This window comes from Seriola aureovittata, chromosome 14, assembly GCF_021018895.1.
Source record: "Seriola aureovittata isolate HTS-2021-v1 ecotype China chromosome 14, ASM2101889v1, whole genome shotgun sequence".
Classification (NCBI taxonomy): Eukaryota; Metazoa; Chordata; class Actinopteri; order Carangiformes; family Carangidae; genus Seriola; species Seriola aureovittata.
The window spans coordinates 25,241,482-25,259,227 of NC_079377.1; the positions used below are offsets into that span (position 1 = coordinate 25,241,482).

Here is a 17,746-nt window from a genome sequence, read left to right on the forward strand (position 1 = left end):
ATGAATTGGTCACTGTCACATTTGTACTGTTTTCTTTTATGGTCAATGATGCACAAACACACAGACTAGTAAAGTCCAGGCAGGAAGACAACAGCAAGAAGCTCCTGGCTCTTTCCTGCAGTGTTGCATGTTCTCCTTGTGTTTCCTCCAGGACTCTGAACAAACACATGCACATTTCATTAACTGAGGACTCTAAATTGTCTATAGGTCTGAATGTGTGTGTGTGTGTGTGTGTGTGTGTGTGTTGTTGTGTGATAAACCATTTTCCTGCCTCTCCTCCCAGTGCATGCTGGGATACATTCCAGTACTTCAATCCTTTTTTTTGAATGTAGAAGTCACATAAATGTAAAACTAATTAGATTCTGAAATTTCAGAGAATCTTTAAATTGTTAGTATCGACATTAACCTTTATTTTTACAAGATATATTTTTAATTACAGATAATTACTGTCATTTTACATGATTTGTATGTGATTTAAGAAAGCAGAAAAAAATACTGTATAAATAATACAGTAATTTGTCTTTACAAAAATGGGAAATAAATGTAATTATTATTTTTGGCATAATGCTTAAAGGAGAAGTTTGGCTGTTAATTCACAGATCATTTCTGTCATTTTACAGACTTTTGTTCACAATTTTAAAAAACAGAAAATTACTGTTAGAAAATTGAGTTATTTTCTGTAATATTTTTTACAGTGTAGGTTGTACTGACTTTTCAGACACATTTAGCAACTTGTTTTTTAAGCATCTAGCGATAAATCTAGTGACAGCTATCTGTGCTGGCGGGACCTTCATCATCGGCACAGTTCATCATGTACAACCCAAAGCTGGGCCTGATTTGGGCCGTGACGCCACCGGCAGCAACGTTGGCCTTCACTGTCGGTAAGACTCTGACACCTCAGCGGTGGAGGAGGAGGAAGTGTTCAGGGTCTGTGAAAACCATGGTGTCACATTTGACCTGCTCCTGATGATGTTGCATGATGGGTAAGAGTCTAAATATGAAAAGTGCCTCAAGCTTCTGCAGTGAGGCGGTTGGACGGTCTTCAGGCGAAGTCAGCAGGGTTTCAAAAATGATTCATGTAATCAAAGAGTACGAGAGAAAGAAGAAGAAGCGTGACAGATTCAAGCGTGGAAATGTGTGTATTATGTCTGAGGCCCTATAGAACTGTGTGTGGTGATGTTAGTGTGTGTTTATGGGCATTTCTGTCAAAGCTGAGTGTGTGTGTGTTGAATATGTGGTTGCTCATTTGTGCGGCGGTGAATGGAGATTTTTGTTTGCAACAGTTTCTCAAGTGACAGTGTGGGGCCCCTGAGCTGAGTGGGACCCCGGGCAACCGACACTGAAATGTATAGAAAGAGAGAGAGAGACAGAATGAAGGAAAGAGGGTGGGAAAGGCAGGAAAGAGTGATATCTGAGGACAGAGAGCGACAGAAACAGAGAAGAAAGAGTTGGATATTTCTTTCTTTCTTTGCTTTGTGGAGGAAGTTTTTCAGACGTATTTTCTCCACCAGCCTTCAACGTCCTCTGGCTCTGTTTCCTGCCACGTCCATGAACCCTCAGATAAATGCCCCTCTGCCACAGCGGCGTTTAAAATACCTCTGCTCATAATCCACAGTGTTAGAGGAAGAAAGAAAGTGCAGCTTTTAAACCTCAGGAACCATCAGTGTGCAGATTTGTCAGATAATAACGTGTCAAAACGCGGCGTTCAGGCTGTAAACGGAGAGATGATTGAACGCAGCTCGCTGTGATGTGTCAGCAGATCCAGCCTGAAATGTTTTCATCAGTCAGATTGTTTCCAGATGGAGGTTCCTGCGGCGCAGTAATACACACAGTTAGTACTCGGATTTACAGTATCACAGTGAAGCTCCACTCACACCACAATCCTTGTTTTTCCTTCATCGTTTAACCTTAAAGCTGTTTGTCCTCAGCGACTTTAAACGTCATAATTCAACCTGATTTCATGGGAACTGCTTCTAAACGTGATTTTGAACTGATGACATGTTTGGGAATATAAACTGTAAAATCCAATTAAATACAGACGATTTTCAAACTCTTTATATTTATATTTGGATTTAACAGGGAGTGAGACCTCTCTGAAACAGGCTGTCAGCTTCTTTCTTCTTCATGCAAATCAAATATGAAATAAACCTTGTCAGCTGTGAAAGCAGCAGTAAAACTTCATGCTCATTTCCATAGTTTCAGAGCCTTTCTACATATTTAGTTTTGATAAGGTCAGAAGGAAAAGGAAAAACACATCATCAAGATCATTAAGATGATAAAGTGTGTGTTTGGTTAGCTGAACATTAAAAGCACAAACACACACACACATACGTGTCAGCTGCATAAAGTCTTTGTCATATCTTCAGGGAAACTTGTTGTTGATGATAAAATGATAAAATAACATTGACTTTATCTTTTAACATCCCTTCAGGACTCGAACCCTCGTCCTCTTCGCCGACTCTGTCTGCACCTCCACTCACTTCCCAGCTGTGTGTGTGTGACGGAGGCTGAAGGACCTTTCAGACAAAGCTACTGTAACTTTCAAATACACACAAACTTTTCTCCAGCACTGATTTTTATTCCTCTGCGCCGGCGACAGTCAGAGCGGCAGCCCTTTTGTTTTCAGGTTGTCCCTCCCTCCGTCTCATTCTCTCGGACACGATATCTCCGTAACGCCTCGAGGGAACTTCTTCACATTTGGCACAAACGTTCACTAGGACTCAAGGACGAACTGATTAGATTTAGGCGGACAAAGGTCAAAGGTCATGGTCACAATGACCCCGCAAAACAGGGTTTTGGCCTTGTGAACGCGATATCGCCGTAACGCCTCGAGGGAACTTCTTCACATTTGGCACAAACGCTCACCAAGACTCGAGGATGAACTGAGCCTCTGAAGAATGCAGCCCATGTATTAGGACACAGGTTTCGAATTTCACATATGAGGGTGTTCACCAGGCAGAAGATGTTATCAAGTTGCATTATGGGAAACGAAGGATCCAGTGTTTTTGAAGATCCATACGAAGGACTAACATTCAGGATCTCTCGTCCTCTGCTGCTCTGACTTCTGACCGATCTCACACTGCGAGTGCAGCAGTGAATCACAGACGAAACCAGTTAAAGATTTTTTTAATCCTTTGATCCTTGAAGGAAAACATGGGACTGAGACTGACACAACAGGAACACACGCTGAAGACACTGAGGAACGTTTTTCTCATTGTTGGTAAGGTTTCCATTTCACCCCCGACTGTTTGAGGAAGTGGCTCTCTCTGGAGGCGTTTCCTGTTTCTTTACTTATATCCAAGTTTTTGTTTCCTCTTTTTTTCTTCTTCTTTTTTGAAGGCTGGTTGGTTGGTAACTACCACCGCCGCCGCCACCGCCACCGCCGCCACTGCTACTGCTGTAAATGTCTGGAAGGACCAATAAGATCAGGAGCTGCTGCTCATGGAAACAACAAGATGATTGTAACTGGTCTCTAATGAATGTAATTTGCTCTTTTTGCAGCTGAACTGGAAAGTGTGTGTGAGTGTGTGTGTGTGTGTGTGTGTGTGTGTGTGTGTGTGTGTGTGTGTGTGTGTGTGTGTGAAGGAGAAAGTGGTGTCTGCAGTCAGTCTGTCAGCATGCACCTCCCATCTGGCGAACATTGTACAGGCATCTCCCATCAGTCACACCTCCACACACAAACACACACACACACACACACACACACACACACTTCCTGCATATGTGTGTGTTTATGTGTGTGTGTGTGTGTGTGTGGGGAGGAGGAGGTGCTTGGTGCGTCCTCCTCCCTTTACTACTACATACACTCTCTCTCTCTCTCTCTCTCTCAGTGCTGCTCGCTCGCTCGCAGGGCAGCAGCAGATGGACACTCAGCAGCTCAGCGTCTCGTGTTCCTGCTCCACTCTGTGATTTCTGTTTTTCTTTTTTTTTCTGTAAAGTTGAAACAACTCTTGAATCACCGTCTTTGCCGTCTCTTCTCCTGGACACCGGTACGGACTCAGGATGAGCAGCAGCGCCTTCCTCGCCAAGGTGCAGTCCAGGATGCAGATGGCGAAGGAGATGAGCGACGAGGAGAAGTTGTACAGATACAAGGGGGTTTTGTACCCGATCATCATGTGCCCCGAGGACCATCTGAAGGCTCTGGAAAACATCAGGGCCAGGGAGGATGACATCATGCTCGTGGCTTATCCCAAATGTGGTGAGTGGTGGTGAGCCGACCACAAAATGTTTTCTCCAGCAGAAGCCGATCAGTTTTTTGTTTTGGAATCGTCTTAAGTTTTTGAGGCTGCAGGAGAATTGGCTCCATCTGTCTTCAGGAGGCTGTGACCTCTGACCTGTGCAGAGTTTTATTGAATATTCTTACCAGGTGCAGTCCCAGGGGCCCAATGGATCAGGGGCCCTGGGTCAGAGCTTCTAGTTTGAAGTGGAGATTTTCTTAGAGGAACATCACAGAGCTCAGAGTTAAAGTTCAGTGATCAGTGTTTTAATATTTATAACTGTAATCAACCAAATACTTGCTGTTGTAGATTTTTCCTTTATATCAGAGCTGCACGTCCTCGTGAGGAGACGGCGGCGGTAAGTCATCGAACACTTCACAACACTCGTATTTTACATCTGCAGAGTTGTTAGGGTGGTGAAAGGTTGCGACTGTAGAGATACTGTCTTCACGTGAGAAGGAAGTCTACTGATGTGTGATTGCATGCATCTGATTGGCCAATGCATTGCCTCGCCAGTGTGACACAGCAAGTCTGCAGCAAATCTGGTGCAACTTGTTTGCTGCGTCAAGACGTACCGGCTCCGTTCAGGTGAACGAGGCGACTCCAGCTGGTGGAAGAAGGTTAAACCTGCTTCTCACACATTCACATGTTGAGTGTCATATGTTGTATGTTGTGCAGAGGTTGCAGAAAGTCACATGACCTCTCTTTAGAGGTAATGAGAGACAGGTGGAACTAATCAAGGCGTGGCGGGAAACACATCGCAAGGGCAGGAAGTGAAGGATCTGAAACGAGAGTCTATCAAAATAAAACAGGAAACGATGAATGAGAGTGAAATAAACGTAACCCGAGGAGCAGGGCGGGATGTGGCGGTCGATGTGACGACTGATGAGGGGCCCCTCACATGTTTGTGCCCAGGGGCCCACCGTCTCCACGCTCTGCCCTTTGACCACCCTTCCTCTGGCCGTAACGTTAATGATTGTAACACTGGGGAAACCTACAATGTAAATATGAAACGTAGAGCTTTCCTGTTAGATTACAGCAGCTGCGTATTGTATTTAAAATGAAGATAACGACTTACATACTTATATGTGTGTCTGATAATTAAATCTTTTTGCCTGTGAATCTTCAAAAACCAACTTCTCCTTTAATGGATGAAAATTCATATTAATTTCTTTCTACTTCGGAGACAAAATCAAATTGTTAAATTGTTCTAACGAACTCAATTAACAAACATCAACTCAAGCAAATCAGCCGCTCCGCTGCCAGAGGAAAATATTTAACTGAAGTTTGCATCTTGTCTGGACAGTAAAGTTTATGTAACCCACCAACACACAGAGCTGAGCAACTGGAAGTGAATCACTGAACCATCCTCTTCTCAGGAAAATAATTCATTCTTGTTTATTTAAAGAAAATTAAAAGTTACAGACGTTAAAAAATGTTAGAAATTATTTAAACTTGGGGAAAAAAGGTGCTTTTATAAGGAATAATTCAATATAATTCACTTTCTTTCTGAAGGCACAGACGGGATAAATCTCACGTCTGGGTGTTCAATAGAGTTGGAGTTCAGGGACTGTTAGCCTAGCTTAGCATAAGCACTGAAAGCTGGGGGAAACAGCTAGCATGGCTCTGTCCAACGTTAAAAGAAAACGCACCGACCAACAGCTCTAAACCTGTTTGAGTGCTGGGACTATTTCTTGTTGAACAGTTGCTGCAGCTTCCTGAAGTCTTCAGAATAATATAGATCTTTATTATCATTGTTAAAAAAAACAATAAGAGGCCATCCTTATACACTGTTGTTTGTCATAAAATAGCTCCAGTGTGCTGCTTTGAATTAGCATATCTGCAAAAATCTTGGATTATTTCTTTAATAAATCATCATAAATAAATAACTCTGAATGCAGGAATATATTTCCTGTCGTTATACACTAGACTGCTGTGATTACAGGGAATGATCTTCCGCTTTGTTTGGCTCTTAATTTCCACTTGGGTTGATGAGCTGTTGCACTTTCCACAATCAGCACTGCCCACAAACATCTGCAGAGAGCAGGAGGCAGAAACACACACCGACCAAACCCCCGGGGTGAGATCCGTCTCCTTCCCCCCAGGTCTGATTTCACTTACTAGTTCAGTTAAGGCTTTTGTTTTGTGGCACTGCACTCAATTTGAAAACCTTTGAATTTGAATGTTGGTGCATTCAAGGACACTCAGACACCAAAATGCACTAAATTGATTAGCTGCATGAAAGGAAGGGATCGGTCTAATAACTGGTGAATCGTGTGGAGACTGGAATCAAAAAATGATTAACAAGGGACGAGCATATTTTCTGCTACAGGTTTTTATCATCTTTTATTGTGAAACACTTTATAATTTTACCTGATCTTTATCTCTTCCAGTTCGGATTAAACAAACAACAGAAAACATATTAACCACAGAGGTTCAGAGGAGCTGGTTAAGATGAACAAACCGTCTCCAGGTTGAGGCTTTATATTTAATGTATTCTGATTTTTAAGAGTTCTATGAGATTTTAGTTTCACAATATCAGGTTTCGCAAAGACTTGGGGATCTTGCAAGGTCACTATTTGCAAGACTACGACCACATTCCTTTGAGATTCTTTCCCATCATGCTCCTGGTGGAAGTTTACAGGATTTTTTTACTCTTTGAAATTCCACATTATTATTATTATTATTATTATTATATAAAGTCAGGAACTCAACACAACATGATTTGCCCCAATGATGACTGTGTTAGGACCCTGTATTTATGATTTCCTGATGTTTTTAAAGCTTCATATTTTCTTCTTCTTCTGTGTTTTATTTGAAGTGTTGATCCATCAGAAGATATAAAAACCATCTCAGTGTAGTTTTACATCTCCTCTCTCAGGCTTCTCTCTGCAGCTCTAGTAACAACAGGTCGGTGAGCCAATCAGAAGAGAGGAGGCTCTGAGCCTCTCTTCTGATTGGCTGACTGTTTTCTGAGGGATCGAATAAAAATATAGCAGATTTACGGATATACGGAGGAGGGAAATCAGCCGCATGTGAGCGCGCTTTAACCTCTCTCCCTTCAGTGACCACTTTACTGACATCACTTTCAGGAATTCTGGGTACTCTGGCGCTTTAAATCTGCACTGTCACCTGAGGGGAACGTGGTGCTGATCCATTGATATTTAAAAGCATCTTCCTGTTTGCTGCACACAGCGCTCACAGTTTGGTGTCAGTGGAAGAGGAGCGTGACATTCCTGCTGTCGCCGCGCTGCGTTTGAGGAATGTGACATGTTTTCTTTTCAGGGGAGTGTTTACTTTTTCAAAAAGGCTTTTGCACGACAGCTCGCGGGTGCAGACACGACACGAAGACAGACGAGTTAATCACCTTTGGAGGAATGCTAGATTACGCGCACCCACCCCACATCTCCATTGCATATAGGGGCCTGTTTGGACTGGGGCCCACATCAAGATGACAGAGCTATTTATCTATGGGTGTGAGACTATACATGCCCTCGTCTGTGGAGCCAATGGGAGGCCTCCGAACGTCCCCTCTTGCAATACAGGCGGTTTAATCAGCCTTACACGGCCGACTGCCACAGATAATGGCTTCTTGACATCTGGGTGATATATGATGAAGATAGAGGAAGACTAGCCCGACCTTCACCCCAACACTCTCACATTTATAGTCTCCTGCTGTTTACTGCCTTGCAATATTTCACCCCTTCACTGGTTTATGTGCGTGTTGCACGACGTGAATCTAAAGCCGCTCACAGGTTCTTCTCCCTGATGACATTTTTAGATCACATAACAATTCCCCGTCACCCCAGGAAGAAGCTTTACCTGCTGTTAAAGCGTCAGTCCGTCCAAAGAACATAAAGAAACAAGATGAAACGTTGTGGTTGTGTTTGATTGGACAACATTTCTCTGAGATCAGGTGTAGTGACAGTCTTAGTTCTCAGCCTCGGGCACTTCCTACTGTGTTTAAGTGTAAAATCCAGCCCTCATAGTGAAGCCTGGTGGGTGTGATGCAGAAAAACAATAAATCCGTGCTAACAAATGATTTAATTTGTACCATCAAATTACTGTAATTACCATGGGTGTATGTAAATATCCACGTATGGAATCAGCTGTAACACCTGAACAACGTGCTGCAGCTGTAGCTGTTAGCATGAGCAGAAAGGTTAGCAGTGAGCTAACGTAAACAAACTGTTAAAGTGGTTTTCTTGCTGAAATAGCTGCTGGAAAACCGGTGAAACGAAAGTATCGAGAGTTCAGGTGTAAAAAAACTTTTATTTAGCATTAACATCCAGTTTAAAACGAGTTCAGACAAACACATTCAGAAGAAGACAGCTGCCGCTAAATCATTGACCATTGTCATGACGGAGGAAATCAGCTCTAGAGACCAAAACAGTTTTTGTACCAGGTTGTAAACATGTTTATTTCTGCTGTAAAGTTGGACATTTTAACATGGGAGTCTATGGGGACTGACTCACTGCTGGAGCCAGACTCTAGTGGTCGTTAGAGGAACTGCAGCTTCTGGTTCAACTTGTGACCACGGTTCCTATTTTTCTTGTGACTTCTCAAGACTTTTTCCTCCATTTACCAAACCTGCAATTAAAGCTCTTACAAAGAGAAGAAGATCTTAATGATTTTACATTTATGTTTTGGATGCATCATTTGGCTTCTTATTTAATTTGAAGAATCACAAGAAAATTAAAAAAAGAGCATTTTTCAAATACCTAAAACAACCTTTATTTCACCTTTTTTTCTGTGTGAATTATGACGTTAGTATCAGGTCTCAGGGCACTTTCTCCATTTCTACACTGTTTCTAAAATTCACCTTTCAAAGGGTTCCTACATATGAATAATACCCAAGTGTTTTATTTCACGATGTTGAGATCAACCTCAGCTCTTTCTATAATGAGGCTCCTCACTGAGCAAAACAGACCTTTCGGCCCAAATGATGAAAACTTGACACCTAGTTTTTGAAATTCTTCAAATATTTAGTGAAAACGAACCTTTACTGATGTGGATGAGTTGAAATGTGTTCAGCAAAGTCTGTAGGTTCATAAAAACAGAGCAACATGTGAGTAAAATAGTAGATGAATGGAGAATAAAAACCTAAAATGAAAGTCTGTTTCTCTACTTTAACCAGATTTTAGAGGCTGTGAGTCACGTATGATCTCAAAAAAATATGTAAAGGAAAGTGGAGAGTCGACAGATTCTAACAACATTTAAATCATATTGTGTACTGTTTTATTAGTGCAAAGATATTAATAGAAACATTCGGTTAAAGGGGTTAAACTGAAAACAGGCCTGTGTGTGTGTGTTGGTGTGGATTCATGGTCGTTTAGCAGGAAACTTAACAACAATAATGTTGATTTATTAACTGTGCGTTGTGCATTTATACAGTATTAAAGGAAAAGTATTGTCTGATCATGTGCTCATGCTCAGATCAGGAAAAGTGTTTCACAGGCACCAAATATTTTGTTGACTCGAAGCTCAGAGTTCTGGCTGGTCTCCGGTGCCTGGGGGGAAATAATGAAGCTGCCATGTATAGTGGGGGTCAACAGGGGCCCGGCAACAAGGAACCCTCCAGGAGGTCCATTATTCTCTTATATCGCACGGCCTCATCAGTCATTATCACTTCCATACAGTATGACATGTCTCCTTTAACCAGTAACTCTCTTCCCACAGCCCACAACTTTAAAATCCTTTAACCCCTTCAAGGCTCTGTGTGTGTTATATCTGCTGTTACTGTGAGTCAATGAGACATCGTGTGTGTGTGTGTGTGTGTGTGTGTGTGTGTGTGTGTGTGTGTGTGTGTGTGTGTGTGTGTGCGCCCAGGTTTTAATTGGATGGTGGGGGTGGTGAGGAAGATCATTGCAGAGTCCATGGGGGTGAAAACTGAGTCCAGGATGCCGCCGCTGATCGAGTTCTTTGGACCAGACGTCTTAAAGGTACCTGCCGGCTGTGTATGTGTGTGTGTGTGTGTGTGTGTGTGTGTGTGTGTGTGTGTGTGCGTGCAGGTAGACAGACAGAGATAAAGTCTGTCTGTGTTTGTGTGAAGTCAGATGTTATCTATCAAAGAGCTGTGAGTGAAGACTGATGTAAAGTAAAAGTTGTGGATCTTCGTTATGAACCGTCAGAGTTTTATCACCTTTCAGCCTCTTAACTAATTATTTTGGTTTAAACTTCGGTTTTGTTTCTTCTGCCTCTGAGTAGTTTTGTTAGCGGGGATCACGACACTTTAAAACACCTCGAGAATTCATTAATAAATAATAGTGAGAAAGAGAAATATCCATAATTTATACAAATGCTTTACAATATACTTTTTTTTATCAAGACATTTTTTGGACATATACATTTGTAGAAACTGTGTTCTTTGGGATTTTCTTCAGACACTGATGATGATTTGATCTTCATCATCATCATCATCATGTTAAAATAACCACCATCATTTCCCATTAAAAGAAACCAGTGTTGTGACTGTTTTAACCAGTTTACCGGCCGTTTAAAACCAGAACCTGCAGCTGTTCCAGAATAGTATGAAACAGCAGCTTTGTTCCTGTGTGTTTCCCGCCTCATCACATCCTCACTGTTTAAACTCTGATTCCTCCTCCTGCTGTTCAAACAGTGCAACTACACCTCATCAAGGCAGCGTGTGTGTGTGTGTGTGTGTGTGTGTGTGTGCGCACGTCAACAGTTTACTGTGGTCTGATTAATCATGTGTTGAACTCTGCGCTGTTAAAATACAGAGAAACCACATGAAGCTGGTTAGCTTAGCTTAGCTCAGAAACAGTCTTTGTTGCTGTTGTATTCAGACACTATTTCTAGTGTCACATTTCTACTTGACATCTACATTTATTTATTCATTTATTTTTATTTATTTGGTGAATCAAGATAAAGACAAAGAAAGTCATAACATAGTTTACAAAACATAGCAAGACATAAAATAACATAACAAGTCAAAACATAATGCAACATAACGTAATGTAACATAACAAGAAGTAACTTAACGTAATTTAACTTAACATCATAAGACATAACAACAAGCCGTAACGTTACATACCGTGATTTAACTTAACGTAACGTAAGATAACGTTACGTAACATGATGTAACGTAACGTAACGTAACGTAACATAATGTAACGTAACGTAATGTAACGTAACGTAATGTAACGTAACGTAACGTAATGTAACGTAACGTAATGTAACGTTACGTAATGTGACGTACCTAAAGACTAAAATCTATGTTCATGTCAGTGAAGAACTACGTGACGTGCTGATGATCTGTTTCCTGAATGAGATTTTAATAGAAAGGGACGTTGAATCTAAAGACTGGGGTTCACGTGTGTTTTTGGTTTATTTCACGTGCAACAAAATAATCTGATCAGCTGATGTCAAACACTTTCCTCTCAGACGGTGGATGAAACTCCCTCTCCCAGGTTTCTGGGGACTCACCTGCATCCCGACAACATCCCCTCCTCCTTTTATGCAAAGAAAACCAAGGTAAGTTTTAACTGTAGAAACAGACGACACAGAGGGAGGTCAAGAGGTCAAGAGGTCAGAGGTCACGTCACAAATAGGAAATAAGGCTGGTTTGAGTTCAAATCATTAGTTTATTCTCATTTTCTTTTTGTTTGTCACATTATTAATTTATTTAAGATTTTATGATTTTCTTACTCCTCTGTTCTTTCTTTGTCACAGTTCATTCAAATGTAAATGTAATTGACGTGTTTTATGTTTTACATCACGTCTCGTACAGATGCTGGTGATCTTCAGGAATCCCAAAGACACTCTGGTTTCCTTCTATCACTTCTCCAACAACAACCCAGTCCTCCCAGTCCAGTCCTGGGAATACTTCTACTCTCACTTCCTGAGTGGAGACGGTAAAGAATCGAGCCCAAGAAAATTTACTGGATGCTGATTGTTAGATCGCTGCATCTGATTATTGTTGGATCACATTTGATGTTTTATTACATTTTGTTTTATTACAACAAGAGGAAGATTTTCTAGAATTAGTTCTTTGTGTCCTCAGGACCTTGAAACTGAGACTGTATGAGGTAAATTACATCTTTTTTATGGATCTCCAGTGTGTTTCATAAAACATGATTACACAATCATTTTTCTTGTGCCAATGAACCGCATGAAAATTGCAAAACCAGCTGTGTGTTAGTCCGCCTCACACTAGTTTCTGTCTCCCTAACTCTGCAGCTCTCAGCTCTGAAGCTGTAAATCTGTAAAAATGTTCATAAATATAGTCAGTCCTAAAACAGCTGCTCACTGTAGCTTTAATCGAACAGACCAGAGGAAATGGTGCCTTTGTTGGGGACTATTTTCAGCGGCGGATTGGTTTACAGCTCTATGGCACAGAAGAGTTTGGGCTTTTAATATGAAATCTAAACTTCATTCGAAATCGAAGTGTTAAATCCAGGAAGTGATGAAACGAAACTGAACAACAACATAAACATCAAGCACAAAATCATGATCAGTGAATCCACATTTCCACATATTTTCAATCTTTGAGAAAATCTGAACTGATGTCAGGAGGCATGGAGTCACTCCAGATTATAAAATGTGACTTTTATTACACGCACCCATCCACCACTGAGCGCCACTTCTTGTTTGGCACATACAGTCCCAGTGTGACTTGAGCTCCACTGGGTTTATGGGATAATAAACAGCGTGCTCGGCCAACTCAGCAGCTGGGTCAGGGTGGAAATGTTGGAGGCATTTAAATCCAGTTGGGGTAAAAGAACCCACTGTTTCTTTACTCAGTGATTTTACTACAGCAACACATTCATGAACATCACATCACAGAGCATTAAGAAGAAGAAGTAAATCATTATTTAAGCATATTTGATGTAAGATGTGATGTTATTTGGGATTTAAATTTCAGGTCCATGTCTTTTAATTTGGAATCCTGAAGAATTCCGTTGCCGCGGTTACCGTGGTAACGCAGCAACCAGCCTACTTTATCAGCGGTTCTGAAGCTCTGCCCACCGTTGCCATCTTGGCAGCGCCCCTAACTCGCGGCTAATCCAAGAAAAAAAAGTCTGTTTAATAACTGTAAGCATTCGCTCCCGTTAGCTTCGTTAGCACAGCTGGGCGTCTGAGTGCCCTGCTCAAAGGTTAACCCACTAGGTAGCTAATTAGCTAGCCAACTAGCTAAGCTAAAGAGCCAGGTATGGTGAGTGCAGCAACTGATACTGCTAATTAGTACCAACATATAAATAAGATAATACTATAATTTCACTCACCTGAAAAACCACAGACCTCTAGTGGACTGTGGCAGCCCACCTGTCACTCAAACTTTAAGACTTAATAACATTTAAACAGCGGAGTTATATAAACAAATAGCTATAGACACCAAAACCCATTTTTGTAGCAGGCTGTAAACATGTTTATTTCTGCAGTAAAGTTGGACATTTTAACAAATAATCTGTATTTCCTCTGTCTGCTTCACAATAAAAGTCCCCATACTTGAGGTCTTTTAATGTGAAGCAGCAGTAGTAGTAGGAAACGTTGGGTTAGTAGTAATTAGTAGTGGGATTAGCATTAGCAGGAACTGGATACACCTCTGATTTTGTAGGAGAGTGAACAGTCAGATGAATTTTACAAATAACAAAATTACAACGAGGTAAAATAGAATTACAGATCAACACTGAATCACATGCACACTCACTTTCCAGTGAATCCCTCGTGCACGTGAAGACAAACATAGACAGTACAATAAGTACCACTGAAAAGAAGTGGACCAGACGTACAAAGCAGCTTATAGTGGGAGGTACTCTGAGCTCTATAACTCTTCCAGTGTGGCTGTAAAGCATCATCGCTGCCTAGAGATTACAGAGCTGTAAAGAGGTTCACTTTATAGCTTCAATTACCCAGCAGGCACCTCAGGCAGAGCCGTGCGTGTGTGAGGCTGAAAACATCCAGACGCAGTCAAAGAACTTTACAAACCTCAGACATCAGAAACATTTTGACCCAATTAAATTTAAACTTTTTGAAATCTCTGCTTTTATTTTACGCCACATTTTTACCCAAATAATGTTGGAACACGTCGGTGAAGTTTGGAGTGTTTGATGTCGGGGTTAATAATTCGTTTTTAAGTTTTAAACACTTGTTACATAAAACAGTTGTTTCAGCAGCATCACAATGACAATTTTCTTCACTATGTTTTGTTTGTTGGAGCAGTTTTCAACAGTTAAAGACGTAACGTTTGTTTTCATTGTTTGATTTTGTTTGTGTGTGTGTGTGTGTGTGTGCGTGCGTGCGTGTGTGTGTGTGTGTGTGTGTGTGCGTACGTAGTTCCTTGGGGGTCATACTTTGATCACGCTCTGGCCTGGGAGAAGAGGATTGACGACCCCAACGTCATGATTGTCACCTATGAAGAGCTAAAACAGGTGCTCACACGCTGATTGTTTAGTTTCTGTCGTGGCTTTGAAGCAATTTTAAAAAATAATTTTATTTTTTACATATGAAATGTTTGAAAATCACTTGTTGCAATGGAGCATTTGAATTAATACCTAAACTTTAAATGAGAAATTGACACCTGTAACACAAAAGGCAGGTGAGGTCTTGCTGTTGTCACCTGATGTTTGATGGTTTATCACCTGTATAATGTGATAAATTCATATGTGCTTTAGTTTCTGTTTCCATTTTCCAAACTATCCGTGAGTGTTTAAACTCATTTCCTTTCTTTACGTAGTCTCGTTTAAAACCTCAGAGGACACATCGAGGAACAAACAATAACTCACATCAAACTCATTATATGCAATTATACACACTAATTATAATAATTATATATACTAATGAGGCCAACTTAAAGTTCTGTTGAATAACATTGAAGTACGTGGGGCGCAGATCCTCCGAACTCTGCCTGAATGTCTGAATGTCTGAATGTCTGGGTCTCTGACATTCCAAGTGAAAAAGCTTCATAAATCAATAAGGATTAGAGCGGATCCCTCCGCACTGATACCGTCACTATGTCCTGATGAAGCTTAATGCGCAGTGATCTACTGCAACAACAGGTCTGAGGTGCAACTGGCCGAACGCCTGTAAATGAAATCCCTGTAATCCGACACAGAGAGGAGAACTCTTTCTCTCGTAAATAAAGGAAACAAGATTTATGTCTAAAAAGGAAATCCAACTTCAGTCTCACTTCGGATCACAGCTGATCAATGTGGATTTTAAAAGTAAGTTAGATATTAACCCTTTCAGGTCTCATTTTCTACATTATTTCTTTGATTCACCTTTTAAAGGGTTCTTACATATAAATAACACCCAAGTGTTTTATATCACAACGTTGAGAACAACTTCCTCACCGTGCAAACAGACCATCCGGCCCAAAGGATGAAAACTTGACACCTAGTTTTTTGAAATCCTTCAAATATTTAGTGAAAACGAACCTTTACTGATGTGGATGAGTTGAAATGTTTTTCAGCAAAGTCTGTAGGTTCATAAAAACAGAGCAACATGTGAGTAAAATAGATGAATGGAGAATAAATGCAATAAAATGAACTGAGTTGTAGTTGTCGTCTGTCGCTCTACTTTAACCAGATTTTAGAGGCGGAGTCACGTACGACCTCACAGGAATATTTAAAGGAAAGTGGAGAGTCGACAGATTCTAACAACATTTAAATCATATTTCTACTTTGTACTAACGTAACGATATTAATAGAAACATCCATCGACCTCAGAAGGGTGACAGAACAAATTTCTAAACGACCATAGTTAATATTTCTTGAAAATATGAATTGAAACCAATGACTAATATTGACTCTTTCATAGTCGTTGGTTTCAGTTCATCTTAATGAATCACTTTAAGTTCACTTCCTCACTAACAGAGACTTGGAGTTTCCGTCGTTAACGGCTCTGTTTCGGCTTCCTGTCCTGCAGGACCTGAGCGAGGGCGTCCGTCAGATCTCCAGCTTTTTTGGTTTCAGCCTGACGGAGGCTCAGGTGCATCAGATCGCCGAGGGGAGCACCTTCACCGCCATGAAGGAGAGCGCCGCCAACTCCCACGGCACCATGGGAAACGTCATCTTCAGAAAAGGTTCCTGAATCATTTCACAAACGGCATCTTGGGTTTCACGTGAATACAGGAAGTTAACCGTGCCGTGTTTCTGTACCTGAACAGGTGAAGTCGGGGACTGGAGGAACCATTTTACACCTGAGCAGAGCCAAGAGATGGACGAGGCCTTCAACAAACACCTGGCGGGAACCAGGCTGGGAGCGAAACTCAACTACCAACTGCACTGCCAGTAGGAAGAGAGGGAGGAAGAGTTTGTAGAAGAAGAGTGTGCGAGGACTTTTCAGCCCTGAGCTGAGTCAGACCCCGACCGTGGCATCCACCCTCAACCACGCTAAGCTAAAGTGGTAGAGGAAGGTGTCAGAGGCGGCGCAGAACGTGACAGGAAACGCTGCCTGCGAGGCTCAGCTCAGGGCTAAAAGTCCCAGTGTGAAGAAAGATGGAGGAAGAAGAAGAAGAAGAAAAAGAAGAAGTTCTGCAATGGAAACTATTAAAGAACAGTTTGACATTTTGGGAGGTCAGTGCCACTTTTCTTCTCTGTGGTGGAACAAATAAGATTTAACATGTTAAAGTGTTAAAGGTGATAGGTTACCTGTTTCCAGTCTGGCTGTAGCTTCATATTTACAGTAGTAGTAGTCATGACGATGAGTATTTCCCAAAATGTCAAACTATTCCTTATAACACGACACAAGCACCTGGGAGTTAAATATCAGTGACAAAACGTGACAAACTCACTGTTCAACGACACAGAAAGCAAAAGGGAGAAATCCCTCTGATGTTTTGTTTTTCTCAGATTTTTCACCTGAACATTTAAAGTTGATAAAAACTGAGATTTCTGAAGGAACCTTTTGTCAGTTTGTGGAAACAGAAAATCCTAATTGGCTTAAACTCACCTCAAATCATGCAACTGTTCTTTTAGATTTAAACGTTAGTGCCCCCGTGTGGTCGCATCAAAGAAGGCATGGTGGCAGACGGCAGGCATTAATTCAACATAAAAGCACATAAAAATTAAACCCTTTATATGGTTTTTGGTTGATGTTTGCTTTAAGCACATGCAGTTTGTATTCAGTTACTCAGATTCACTGAGTTTCTACCAAAATATCACAAGTGCAGCTTCAGTCAGCAGCTCAAGTCTCAGGTGTCAGATTTTTCCACCAGCACATGAATGTTAAGTGTCAAGTTGTTTTATTCTCCGATGTTCAACAACTGATTAAAACACACAAACCGCTGAATTGTCTTTGTTCTGGCAGCTACCTGAACTCATGTGGAATTAATTCTGTAAAACTGTGGCATTGAAACAATACTGTGATGATATTATGGGCTGTTATAAATATGCACAGTCACTGTTTGTATAATTCATAATGTACAGTACATCACTGTACATGATCATGGTGAAAAATAAAACTCTTTTTCCAGATGATTAGTTGTTTGAGTCCATCGTTATCACTCAGGGCTGAGACTCACATGATGATATATTTAAAGTGAGAATGTCACTTTAAATATATCATCC

The 17,746-nt window shown here is 41.1% G+C and overlaps 1 protein-coding gene across 1 annotated transcript; it reads left to right on the forward strand.

The window, feature by feature from the left end:
* Nucleotides 1-3,827: 3,827 nt before the first annotated feature.
* Nucleotides 3,828-17,656, forward strand: sult6b1 (sulfotransferase family, cytosolic, 6b, member 1). The gene is made up of 7 exons (XM_056396218.1): nt 3,828-4,198; nt 10,047-10,159; nt 11,622-11,711; nt 11,968-12,091; nt 14,514-14,608; nt 16,104-16,260; nt 16,345-17,656. The coding sequence occupies exons 1-7, from the start codon at nt 4,003-4,005 to the stop codon at nt 16,470-16,472; spliced, it is 903 nt and encodes a 300-aa protein (XP_056252193.1). The 5' UTR covers nt 3,828-4,002; the 3' UTR covers nt 16,473-17,656.
* The last annotated feature ends 90 nt before the right edge of the window (nt 17,657-17,746 follow it).

Bases quoted from the DNA above. Each gene is read 5' to 3' on its own strand.
- sult6b1 (XM_056396218.1), top strand. From the start codon at position 4,003: ATGAGCAGCAGCGCCTTCCTCGCCAAGGTGCAGTCCAGGATGCAGATG. The intron at 14,609-16,103 runs GTGCTCACACGC...CCTGTCCTGCAG, and splicing joins CCTATGAAGAGCTAAAACAG to GACCTGAGCGAGGGCGTCCG. The intron at 16,261-16,344 runs GTTCCTGAATCA...GTACCTGAACAG, and splicing joins AAACGTCATCTTCAGAAAAG to GTGAAGTCGGGGACTGGAGG.